Source organism: Mercurialis annua, linkage group LG7, assembly GCF_937616625.2.
Source record: "Mercurialis annua linkage group LG7, ddMerAnnu1.2, whole genome shotgun sequence".
Classification (NCBI taxonomy): domain Eukaryota; kingdom Viridiplantae; phylum Streptophyta; class Magnoliopsida; order Malpighiales; family Euphorbiaceae; genus Mercurialis; species Mercurialis annua.
The window spans coordinates 43,738,526-43,751,786 of NC_065576.1; the positions used below are offsets into that span (position 1 = coordinate 43,738,526).

Consider the following 13,261-nt stretch of genomic DNA (forward strand, 5'->3'; position numbering starts at 1 on the left):
TGTATTTATTTTGTACAATTTAGGGGCTAATTCACTTACAATTAGAGGATATTGTCATTAAAATTAAATTTATCAAGTGTGAGTTAATTAATTTAAATACAAGTTCAAGAACCACTATCTTTTATTCATCTATTTTTTTAAGGCTTAATTACTTAAAAAACCTCCACCTTATAATATTTTTTCGTTTATATCATGACCTAGGAAAAAGTTCATTTGTACCTTTTTTTTGATTTTTTGTTTTCAACTCTACCCTAAAGCACTAAATTGAACTTTTTTTTATCTAAAAAAAGCTTAAAATAATCCTTCATTTTTTAACTTATTTGTATTTTTTTCAAATAGAAAAAAGATGATATAACCCTTCTATTTAATTATTTTTAATATTTTCATCCTTTAATTAATTAAATTGTCAAAAAATAAAATTTTGGGGTACAATTGAAAACGAAAAATCAAAAAAAGGGTATAAATAAACTTTTTCCTAAATCAGGGTATAAACGAAAAATTGTTTTAAGGTGGGGATTTTTTAAGTAATTAGGCCTTTTTTTAACTGGGGAGACTATTTTCAAGCTTTTAGAGAGACTCAATTTTGAAGGCCAGTTGAGAGTCCTTCTCAACGCATTTGTAGAAAAATGACAGTTTTGATGCAATTCCAGAATTTAAAAGAGTTTCCTCTGTGTACATAGAGAATCATAGTATTTGAGTTAGACTTTGTACACAAATTTAATATATTTAAATTGATAATTTTATATGATTTTAAAAAAATAATTTGCGATTATCAGAAAACATTATAATAGAAAATATAAATTAACTTTGATCCTGAGCTTTGGTTTAAGGGAATTAGTACTCCTTATGGTTATTGTTATCATATATCACAACCTTTCACGGTTTTTTTCCTCGATTTAAGCACAATTTACAAAACGTCTCCCCTATCATCCTACCTTTCCTAATTTTTTATTTTATAGCGTCGTATTTGGCCATGTGGATGACCAAGACGACGTCGTTTTAGACATTTATGCTATATATGCAATGAAAGATTGAGATATTAGGTGAGACATTTTGAAGATTGTGGTTAAAGTGAAAAAAAACGTGAAAAATTATGACATAAGATTACATTAATCCTAGAAAAAAAAATACTAATTTGTTTTTTTATTCTATATTTTTTTTTTTGGAATTTAAAACTGAAATAAAAAAAGATAAATAAAATTACGTCGGTTTCACGAATTTTATTATATAAAAATATTGTGTTAAATAAAATTACGTTTAGCATTTTTGAGTTGCAGAACAGTAGCTGTAAGCAGAGAAAGAAATTAACTTACAATGGCAATCTCTTCTCCATCATCACTCAGATTACTGTATTCATCCCTCACGCGCCACCCCTTCACTCGTTACTTCTCCTCAAACTTCGGCCCTCCTCCTCCATTCTCTCCCCGGAGAGTCGTCATCACCGGTAACTCCAAACTTTTTCAGACAAAAAAAAATCCAATCTTTTACAATTTTATTTTCCACTTGTTTTTACATTACAACTAAAAAGGACCAATCTTTTTCAGGCTTAGGAATGGTAACTCCACTCGGGTGCGGAGTTGAGACTACATGGAAGCAGTTAATTGAGGGGAAATGTGGAGTTAGAGCAGTCACAGTTGATGATCTCAAAATGAATAATTTTGACCAAGATACTCAATTGTATACATTCAATCAGTTAACCTCTAAAGTTGCTGCCTTTGTGCCTTGTGGAACTCAGCCTGGTGAATTTAATGAGGAAATATGGCTCAATTCTAAGGTATATGATTCTTTTTTGAACTTGGTATTTGCCACCATCTACTTAGCACGGACACGGTAAACGGGACATTTTGACACGGACACGGAGAAATAGGGTTATTTTTAAGGCTTTCTATATAGAAATGAAGATTTGTGTCCGGAATGTCAAGTTTTCAAAATGGGAATCGTTGATGGAATGAAGTGTTTGTGTTACTTAGGCCATCATGATGCAAGTTGTAATTTTGTTTGTATTTTCTTCTTAGGAGCATAGGTCGATTTCCAGGTTTATAGGGTATGCATTGTGTGCTGCTGATGAAGCTTTGAAAGATGCAAATTGGATGCCTACTGAGCAGGAAGAGAAGGAAAGAACGGTAATTTATTATTATTTTTTGTGGATAGTATGGGATAGTTATAATAGTTTGTACTTTATTCTTTGATTTCTAATGATGCGTGTTGTCTTTAACATGAAGAATACCAGGGTGTCTCTATTGGTGGGGGAATTGGAAGTATCAGCGATATATTGGATGCTTCGCAAATGATTTGCGACAAGGTAAGATTATGGTTTTGTGGTAGCTCTTGAGAGAACCTATGTGCTAGTGGGAACAAACACTTAATTCTCATATCCAGACTCTCGCTCATTGCAGAAACTTCGCCGGCTTAGTCCATTTTTTATACCAAGGATATTGATCAACATGGCGTCTGGTCACGTGAGCATGAAATATGGTTTCCAGGTATATATATAATACCTCTACTTAGTGTTCTTTTATCTATATGCTTAGGATGGGCTTAATCCTTTGTCAAATTTTTTAATCAACCAAGGGTGCTACATATCCTTAGAGGTATGAAAATAAAGCTTTTAAGCTGGAGCTAAAATGCTTAGCCTTAGGTGATAGACTGTGATAGTCCATTTCTGCAGGTTTTGCACTGATGTTTATTAGTTTAGTGAATAAGAAAAATCTCGGGTTTACTATAGTGAGTTTAAAATGTTGGAGAGCTGGTTCTTGTCTAAAATGTCATCAACTTGCACCCACCATTCAATTCTCTGATCAGTATGTGTTTACTGCTTTCTGAACGACATTTTACATTGACAGAGTGATCTGTTACAGCATATTATGCCTTTCTTTTGGATATAGGGGCCTAATCATTCTGCTGTCACTGCTTGTGCTACTGGTGCACATTCCATTGGTGATGCTACGAGGATGATTCAATTTGGAGATTCCGATGTTATGGTCGCTGGAGGGACAGAGTCTAGCATAGATGCTCTGTCAATAGCAGGATTTTGCAGGTTGTTGTTTACAAATTGTATGCCTTATTGGAAACAAAACTGCTCATGTAAACTTCTAATTACCGCATTTTCCTTGGTGCTTATGAACACTTGGTGTACATCTGACAATGAAATTGAATGTTACTTGCATTTGACATGCATAAATAGCAAACCTCCATATGCTTGAAATGTGCCTATGTGCAAAGTTAAATTCTTGAGGTTTCTATCAAGTGATTCCAATTTTAATACTCGTGAGTTGTTTTACAAAAATATTGTTCTCAGGACCCTGCTCTGATGAGAGCATACATAACTAATTATTTTATGCGGCAAGTTTTCGATTTGAAAATCTTACAAGAGCATACAATTTAGACTTCAGCATAATGATAGGGATGGTTTTATGTGAATTTACTGGAGAGATGACGTGACATGGTGTTGATAAATATATGCTACTATAGAAACATGCGCAGAAAACATTGTTATATTCCTAATATACAGAGTGCTGCTTAGATCTCTTAATAACGATTCTGAGTTCACTGGACTTGATATAATGTTGGCTAATAGTCTATTCATGTCCAATTCCAGGTCAAGGGCTTTGACCACAAAATACAATTCTACTCCTTTAGAAGCTTCTCGACCTTTTGATTGTGACCGAGATGGATTTGTGTAAGCACAAGCCTGTAACTGGTTTAGTTTCATGCCTGTCATTTCATTCTTTTTTTTCATCTGGGTCTAAAATTATGCTCTGAATGCAGCATTGGTGAAGGTTCTGGCGTCCTTGTATTAGAAGTAAGTTTCATACATCTCTTTGTTTTACTTCATAATTTTCTCATCGCTCCGGGAGGTTGAATTTTTCTTCTTCATCAAGGAACTTGAGCATGCAAGGAAACGAGGAGCCAAAGTATATGCCGAAGTTCGTGGCTATGGGATGTCAGGTCTTTTGTCCGAGGCATAATGTTTTGAATATTCTATTGTTGTATTTTAGTTAAAATGTTGGGTTACAAGACGATGATATTGTTTAGGTGATGCATATCACATTACTCAACCACATACTGATGGCAGAGGAGCTATTTTAGCCATGACGCGTGCCCTAAAACAGGTAGGCAACTACTATGACTTCAGTCTTTTCTCTGTTCTACGTCAACTTGTTGAGCTTAAAAAGCTTCACACTTGAGGTGTATAATTTATATCTGTTAATGAATTGTGAAATGCCCATTGTTTGAATTGTAAGCGCGCCTTGTCTTCTCTAATGGCAATAGAGTAGGGGTTTGCAAATTCATTCTATTAGTGTTTGTTTTGTAATGTAAACATTCTGATGGAGCTTTTCTTCTTCTTCACCAAGTGTAGTCTGGTCTTCATCCCAATCAAATCGACTACGTAAATGCCCATGCTACGTCTACACCTTTGGGTAAACTTACTGGATTTTACATGTTTTTTTTTCAATTTTCTTCTGCAACAGTTGATTTCTTGAATTTTTTCGTGTCAAAACTTAAAAGGTTTGTATATACATCTTATCACATCCAGGTGATGCAATAGAAGCTGGTGCCATTAAAACCGTATTCGCTGAACATGCAACATCAGGAGCTTTGGCATTGTCTTCCACAAAGGTATTATAAGCTTTGATGGTTTGAATGATGCTTCATAGTCGTTGTTTCTTGTGCTCTTCTCTTCATATTTACCTAGTTTTAATTTGGTCTAATGGTCCAATAAATTCAAATCTTTCTGTCTTTTTGTAAATCTAATCAAAAAATGTAATTTCGGCAATTTTTGTCATATTTTTAGAAGGTCTACAATAAGTTTAGTTCAGTTTCACTAATTGTATTGTTCAATTGGACGCCTTTCTAGTATTTTCAACGATGAATTAATTTCTTTTTACGTATATATCTTTTTGAAATTTCACTTTATTTTTGTAGTTTTACATGACTTCTGAAAATTAATTTTACAATATATGGTGTCACATTAATTTCTATATCTAGTTACTTATATGTGAGCCTCTTTTTTCTAAATTTGTTTGCAAAAGAATGTCCATTTAAGTTTCATTATGAAATGTATTCAGCATTCTTTTTGATTTTGTGAATAAATAGCCTGTGTTTATTTGAATACTTGTGATAAACTTCAGGGTGCCGTTGGCCATCTCCTGGGAGCAGCTGGGGCCGTTGAAGCAATTTTCTCAGTTTTAGCCATTAAACATGTAAGCAATTGCATCTTGGTTGATCAAAGATAAAGATAGTGAATACCATAGTATGATCAATTGATTAGCTGTTTGCCATGCATCTTGGCGTTTCGAACACGAAACTTCATTTGTAACATAGAAAACCTTAAAATTCAAATCCGTGTCCGTGCTACATATGCATAGAGATCTCTGCACAGACAATTTACATGCATATATGTAGGGATGCCCATTTGGTTTGAACCAAAACAAATTGAACCAAGATTTTAACTTTTTCAAAACGAACCAAAATTACAAGGATTTAAAATATTTCAAACTAATACGAACCAGCCGGTTCGGTTTATCTTTTGGTTATTGTTTTAAGTTTGGTTTATCTTTTGGTTATTGTTTTAAGTTCGGTTTATCTTTTGGTGATTGTTTTTAAGTTCGGTTTGTACCAAAAGTGATTGAAACGTTTTACTTTTAGGAAAACCGAGCCAAATCAAAAACCAAAACTCTATCTTAAAATCAAACTTAACAGAACCAAATTATTCAGATTGGTTCGATTTTTGGATTACCCGTACAGATATCTGCTTTGTTTGCATATGTATGCAAAATATTGACGTGATGTTTCTAATTAGATCTTATAAATCTGGAAACTTACGGTTTTCTTATCCGTAGATTTGCTTTAAAAGTTACTACTTGATAAATTTTGCTATTTATACACGACTTATTCATGAACTTTCATAGTTAAGAGAGAATTAGTAATCATATAACAAATTTGCCTCATTTCAGGGAATCGCACCATTGACACTTAACCTCACTAAACCAGATCCCATATTCGAAGACAAGTTTATGCCATTAACTGCTTCAAAGGAGATGCCAATAAGAGGGGCCTTGTCAAATTCTTTCGGCTTTGGAGGAACAAATGCATGTTTGTTGGTCACCGGCACCGCTGCCTCGTAGAGCACACAGCATGAACTGCTTCTTTGCTCCGACATGAAATTGTAGGCGTTTTGCGTCGAACTGGTGGTTGATTTTACGACATCTACTGTCTGTAGCCAGTGCAATGACATGATGGTCGTAAAGGACGATTTTGTACGAATGTAACAATCCGGCATCATGTTAGAACTGCGGATAAAGATCAGTCGGTTTTTAGGTTTTGATTGATGACAATTTTGTCTTATAGGCAGAGTTTCCAAAACCTTGTGTAAACCAAAGATCATGTAACAGAATCCATCTTTCTTTTTTTGCCGGCTTAGTACAGTATCTATGCAAATCGTGCAAAATTTATTCACTTGTTAGTCAAATAATCTAATTGATAAAAATAAAATATTATTTCGTCTCTTAAATTATTTTTAAAGTAAATAAATCCACGACTAAAAGTATCTTAAAGAAAATTAAAATTAAGAAAAGCTCAACATGTTTTTTTATTTTCCAAAATATCATTGCTATCTATTTATAATTTATTTATCAGTAACTCGCATTATTTTTATAGTTTATTAAAATTATTAAATTATAGATTTATTTATTATAAAAGTTACTAAGATACTAAAATTTATTATATTTTTACCAATTGGATCCTTTGACTAACAAATAGATAAATTTGACATGAATCGTATAAATGCAAGACCAGACTAGTAAAGATTGTAGTATGTGGTGTATATGACAACGACACATAGTTCTAGCCTTTGAAAAAAAAGTATATTTTTCCTTTTAATTATTTATAAAATCATTTTTCATTAACAGAAAATCACAGATAATTTAAAAACAATTGCAAACTAACATACTAAAAATGCTAGTCAATCTGAAACAATGACAGTATTATTAAGTAATTAAAGTAACTATCATATTAGATAATTCTTTGGTAAAACCAAATTTATTACTTTTTTATTTCAATTGTATTATATCTTTGATAGTTAAATAAATAATTTAATTTAATTTAATAATTAATTATTAAATATAATAAAATTTAAATGAAAGCTATGTTAATGTAAAAATATCTCTCTTCCATGCCTATTTTTTATATACTTTATATGTGATATAATTATGATATTTATTAATAAAAAGCGTAACGTTAACAAAAATAATTCATTTTAAAAAGCTTTATGAATTGTATCTCCTTGCTGTCTACTAAATCCAATCGCTATTATGGTTTTTATAGAAGTTAACATAATTCTCCTGCCGAAGACTTTCATATGCATCAACAGATTCACCACCAAGCTTTATCGATGGCAAACCTTGCCATTTCAATGTTAATGATATCATTGATATGATGTGATACAGGTCGATCTTTAAAGGGTCGCCCGTACTGTTTTTCCTGCACAAGTAACAAATGTAAGCTCAAAGGACTTCAGGCTTGTTCAGCCTGAAAGCCACTCCGATGCTTAAGTCAGAGAGGGTTTTTTGATAGATAAATGAATGTAAGAGTATTTAAGTCTGATTTGTGCTTACCCTTCTCAGCATTCGGTGGCTTCCTTTTATAATGAGTTTGAGGCGGTTGTTATCTGGGAAATCGTGGGTTTATCCCACGATTATTGATAGTGGTGAAGGCACGTTCCCGATTATCCCGGGTAGTGGGTGTCAGGGAACGGAGTGGATGAGGTTGTCTAAATGGCAGACCTGGATAAGTCCGCCCGAGACAGACATGGGCGATACTCGTTGGAGACCCGTTGGGCGAGCATAGCATTCGTTAGGCGATGCTTGGAGTTCGGATATTATTAGGTCGGTATCAGATGTCCCCCCCTGTAATCTTGCTAAGTCAAAGACTTGAAGCGCCAAAATTCAAAATTCGAATTTCCGAAATTTTCGAAATGATTTGAATTTCAAACGTTTCCTTCAACGGTTACGAATCTGAAGCGTTTTTCGACTATAAAAGAACGCGACTTTTGGTTTTTCATTGATTATTTCGAGGAGTTTCCTGCTGTCAGGCATTCGAGTGTCTAGCTTGGCGTATAAAAGAGGTACTTGTTCTTTAATTTAAAATCTTTTACTCTTGATTTTTCTATCTGACTCTCTACTTCTGTTGATCTATTTCTCCAACCAGGCTTTCTTCGAGTTTCATAGCACCAGACTTTCTCTTTTAATCAGTAAGTGGCTTAGCTATTTTTGTTTGTCTTCTTCCTTCCTTCTTCTTGTTTGCTTTTAGATAGTATATTTGTAGGATGTCTTCATTAAGGATTTCAGTGTCTTCCCCTTCTTCTTCCTCTTCCTCTGAGAGTTCTACCAGTGACCCTACTTACCCTGTTCCTCTTGCTACCCTCGTTGAGTTGTCATCTGACGAGGAAGGGTTGTCTCAGAAGGTGATCCCTGATAGTGAAGAGGGTGTTGATGACAGAGGGCCAGAGGGTGAGGCTCCCCTTGAGGATGCTAGTGGAGATGAGGCCGGAGATGGTGGATTAGGTGATGACGAAGGAGATGAGGAGGATTTTGTTTTTAAGAGACGTAAGGTCTCCTCTGGGACATCTTCTAGTAAGAAAAAGCCCTTGTCTGAGTGGACCATCAGTTTGGGTCAAGAAGCCCTTGTTTGGATTAGGGCGAGGTACGAAATTCCCCCCTTCATTAGCCTTCGGATTCCATCTGAGGGCTCGGCTGTTAGCCAGGTCTTAAAGGATGATGAACAGTTGCTTTTCGTTGAAGATTTTGAGGCGGGTTTGAGGCTACCACTCGATCTCTTCACCCAAGAAGTGTTCGATAATTTTAAGATCCCCTTGGGTCAACTCCATCCTAATGCCCACCGTCACTTGACCGGAGTTTTTATTCGTGGACTCCAACTGAAGAGACAGGTGGGCTACGAGATTGTTAGGGCGATCTATTCTTTGGGGAGGAAGAAAAGCGATGAGTTCTTCTACTTGCAACCCGGAAGATCTCCCTTCACTGGCCTTCCCAATTCTTTGAAGCGGTGGAAAGGTAACTTTGTCATCGCCAAGAAGGAAGGGGGTTGGGGCTCCATTCCGAATGTTTTTGTGGAAGGGCCCCTTAAGTTGGAAAAGGCGAACCTGAGCGAGGTTGATAAAGAGACGTTGCGTCTGCTTCGAGGTGGCGCTAAGGTGCACGTAGTGAATCTGATATATTCCTACTTCGGCTGGGACCAAAGTGTTGCCTCCAAGAGAAATAAGAGAGTGCAGGGTGGAAAAAGGGGGAAGAGGAAGAAGAGTGAGGACAAGAGGGAGACATCGCCTGATAATGGAGACGAGTTCCCTGACATGGGCGAACCACTTCTTTCTTCCCCTCTTAATATTTCTTCTATGCCTCTTAGTCCTTCTGGTACCTTGTTTGTACCATGAAGCTTTTATTCCCCTTTTAATTTTTGTGAAGCGTTTTCTGAATTTTCTTTCCTTTGACTTTTCAGTGCCGAACTTCAAGGAACTTCAGCAGAAGGTCATGGAGGATAGGAGAGCTCGCCGAGAGGCTCGAGAGAGGGAGGCCCTTCCCCAAGCTGTTCCCAAGCCGTCTTCTGAGGCTAAGAAGGCGCCTGCTAAGAAAGGAGGCGATGTTCCTTCCTCGGCTGGAGGCAAACCACCTTCTTCTCAGAAGGGTGATGAATCTGCTCCCACTCCTAGGGTGGTGCTGCCAGGCTTCCAGATAAAGGAACCTGTCACCAGCCCTCCTCCTGCTGTTCCCTCTTACACCGGTAAGGGGAAGGATAAGATGGAGGTTCCTGCGAAGGAGAAGCTTCCCCGATCCCTTCCTCTGGCTCCCCAAACTGCCCCGGCTGCTTCGACCGGCAGCAAAAGGCGAGCTCCTTCTTCAGGGGGCGAAGATACTGAGGGGGAGGGACCCTCGATGAAAAGGCCCAAGAGGGATGTGATGGTGACTCAGGTCGACCTGCTCCTTCAAAAGTATGGGGCCGATGCTACTGTACGTTGTCCTGCCGTTGCCCACGACATCTTCCGGGGTTCCTGCTGCCCTTCGGACGTTGACTACTATTTGAAGAGGCCGGACAACGTACTGATGGACGATTGTTTTTCCAACCTGGCAAAGGTGATTATTTTCTAACTTTATCATTTTGCCTTTTTCTTCCTGTTATGGTTATTTTCTAACTCAGCTTTATTTTATGTTTAGGTTGCATATGCCATCCGTCAATACCGCTCCAACCGTCTTAACGACGATGAGATGCAGGTGAAGATAAAGACGGAGTACAAGCTGCTGAAGGGGAAGTATGACTCCCTTCGTAGCGAACATGGCGGGTGCACTCAGAAGCTGGACTCTCTTCGTGCTGATGTGGATAGATTATCCAGAGAGAGGGAGAGTGCTGTGAAGCAGCAGCGTGTGCTATCTGAGGAGGTCGCCCGCCTTAAGAAGGAGAATAAAAATCTGGCGGCAGAGGTGGTGTTGAAGAGTACTGATTATGACGATCTCAAGAAGGAGTTCGACACCACCGTCACGGCCCTTAATGATAAAGTCTCTGTTGCTGAGAAGAGGCTTTATTTGAAGCGGGGCAGGCTGATTCGTGAGAAGGAGAGGCGTCGCCGTAACACCGCCCAGCTAGCCAATGATCTGACTGACTTCACTGAAGCCATCGTGGGTACCTACTTGGAGCGTCATCCTGATGGGGACGTTGAATTCTTATATGGCTTTCCCGAGGGGGTTAACAGTGAGAGTGAGCCAGATTCTCCCCAAGACTTGTTTGTCTCCATCAAGTCTGAAAATGGTGGAGGTGCTGCTGAGGTTGCCGAACAGTCTGCCCAAGGGGTCCAGGAACCTGCCAAGGCTGGCGAGAAGCCTCTTGTTCCCGGTTTGGGAGGTAGTCCTGAGGAGAAGGACTTCGGCTTGCTTATATCTTCGGAGCGGCCTTTTGCTGCTCTGGACTTATTGGATCGGCCTTCTGATCTGGAGTCTATCCTTCCAGGGTCCGATCCTCTGAGTCTTGCCGATGTCCCTTCTCCCACCCGTTCTGGCAACATTCATGTTGATGCTTCTTCTTCAGCCAGGCGGGGTTCGCAGGAGGGGCTATCTGTCCCAAATATTTTGGAGGGGGACAAAGAGGCTGCCCCGGAGAAGGTCGAGCCAGAGATCAAGCTTTAGATTCCTCTTTCTCCCTTTAGTTTTTGTATAGGAAGAATTTCCCCCCCTTTTTTTTTTTTGTTATGTACTTTGTACATTTGTATATTTTCTTTTGTTAGGAATTTTACTTTCCTTTGTAATTTTTGTGTGGGGCATTTGCCCTCTTTTTAATATATATCTTTTTTGCCTTCTTTATTTTTGAGACAGTTAGCTTCTATGTTCTCTTTATTTTAGGCGATATATATATTTTGACTGTGAATTTTCCTTTTTTGGGAATGAACTCGTCAGTTCTCCTCTCTGGAAATATTTTAGGTAATCAGTAATTATGGTAAAGAGGCGATATCTGTGGAGATTCCTTGTCCGAGCAAGGGTAAATTAAAATACTTGCATAAATTCAAATACAATAATGTGATGAAATATCACTTGTAGAAATTGAAACACAATGCTGTGATTAAACATCACTTGGAGGAATTGAAATACAATATTGAAACTAAACATCGCTTGACTAATTATGTTAATTCTTAAGGAATAACTAATCATGTCGGATGGCGACCCATTGTCGCTAAATTTTTCTCAAGTTGTTGGCGTTCCATGTCCTTGGTATGATTCTTCCCATGGAGTTGGTGAGTTTAAATGTTCCTTCTTTAATGACCTCGCTGATGGTGTAAGGTCCTTCCCAGTTTGGCTGCAGTTTTCCGCTTCCTGCTTCTCCTCTTTTGACTTCGGTTTTTCGCATGACGAGGTCGCCTAGTTTGAATTTTCTTTTCTTTACATGGCTGTTGAAATGTTTGGCCATCTTTTGTCTGTAGGCTTCCATCCTGATGTCTGATCTGTTGATTTTTTCAACCAGGAGATCCAGATTGTTCCTGAGCTCTTCTTCGTTTTCTTCTAGGTTTAGCTGGTTGTCTTCTGTCCTTGGCGTGGGTGCGCCGATCTCTACAGGAATTACAGCCTCCGTTCCATAGGCCAGGGCGAATGGAGTTTCGCCCGTTGATTCTCTAGGGGTGGTACGGTAGTTCCATAGGACGCTGTAGAGTTCTTCTACCCATCTTCCTTTGCACTCGTCTAGTCTTCTTTTTAGTCCGGCCAGTAGGATTCTGTTGGCCACTTCGGTTTGCCCATTTGATTGTGGATGGTAAACCGAAGTGAACCTTAGGTCGATCTGATATTCGGCACAAAACTTTCTAAACTTTGCTGAGTCGAACTGCTTTCCGTTGTCTGTGATCAGCACCTTCGGTATTCCAAACCTGCACAAGATAGATCTAAAGAAAAAGTTAGTTATGCGTTGTTGGGTGATTTTTGCCAGTGGTTCTGCCTCTATCCACTTGGTGAAGTGGTCGATTGCCACTACCAGGAACTTCCGTTGTCCTGTGGCCAAAGGGAGAGGTCCCAGGATGTCCATACCCCACTGGGCGAACGGCCATGCACTGCCGATGGGTTTCATTTCTGAAGCTTGCTTTCTCGGTACCAAGGCATGTTGCTGGCAAGGCCAGCATCCCCTTACTAGCGTTGTAGCTTGTTCTTTCATCGTGGGCCAATAATAGCCTTGTAGCAGTGCTTTCCTGACCAGTGTTGATGCTCCGTCATGTGCTCCGCAGGTCCCCTCATGTAATTCTTTCATCTCCTTCTTCTTTGTTCACACATTTTAGCCAGGGATGGGTGAATGACCGTTTGTACAGCTGGCCGTTGTATATTCCGAACTTTGATGAGAGTACCACTATTCTTTTGGCTTCCTTTTTATCCTCGGGGAGTATTCCATTAGCCAGGTACGCTGTGAGGGGGGTCATCCAGGTTTCTTCCCCTTCTACCATCAGTACTTCGCCTTCTTCAATTTCTTCTTGAAAGCTGGGCTGTCGTTTGATTTCATGAGGGATGTTTCTCATTGAGTCGTAATTCTTTGTTGCTGCCCACTTTGCCAATTCGTCTGATCTTCCATTCATTGCTCTGGGTATTTGCTGTAATGACCAGGATCGCCCATTATCGGTAAAGAAGGTTTTGGCCTGCTTGGCGTATTTCTTCAATGTAGCTTCTTTTACTTCGAAGTTCCCTGAGACTTGGTTCACAACCAGTTGTGAATCACTGTAGATCTGGAC

General features: G+C 38.6%; 1 protein-coding gene across 1 annotated transcript; it reads left to right on the forward strand.

Moving 5' to 3' along the window:
- The first annotated feature begins 1,245 nt into the window (after positions 1-1,245).
- On the forward strand, positions 1,246-6,459 carry LOC126655469 (3-oxoacyl-[acyl-carrier-protein] synthase, mitochondrial). The gene is made up of 14 exons (XM_050349673.2): positions 1,246-1,444; positions 1,545-1,774; positions 2,016-2,123; positions 2,231-2,302; positions 2,397-2,483; positions 2,886-3,037; positions 3,599-3,679; positions 3,769-3,802; positions 3,882-3,948; positions 4,036-4,112; positions 4,361-4,421; positions 4,538-4,620; positions 5,133-5,204; positions 5,958-6,459. The coding sequence occupies exons 1-14, from the start codon at positions 1,315-1,317 to the stop codon at positions 6,126-6,128; spliced, it is 1,425 nt and encodes a 474-aa protein (XP_050205630.1). The 5' UTR covers positions 1,246-1,314; the 3' UTR covers positions 6,129-6,459.
- Positions 6,460-13,261: the final 6,802 nt, after the last annotated feature.

Coding starts and splice junctions, on each gene's coding strand:
- LOC126655469 (XM_050349673.2), top strand. CDS start 1,315: ATGGCAATCTCTTCTCCATCATCACTCAGATTACTGTATTCATCCCTC. Junction 2,124..2,230: donor AGGAAGAGAAGGAAAGAACG/GTAATTTATTAT, acceptor GAAGAATACCAG/GGTGTCTCTATTGGTGGGGG. Junction 4,422..4,537: donor TGCTACGTCTACACCTTTGG/GTAAACTTACTG, acceptor TATCACATCCAG/GTGATGCAATAGAAGCTGGT.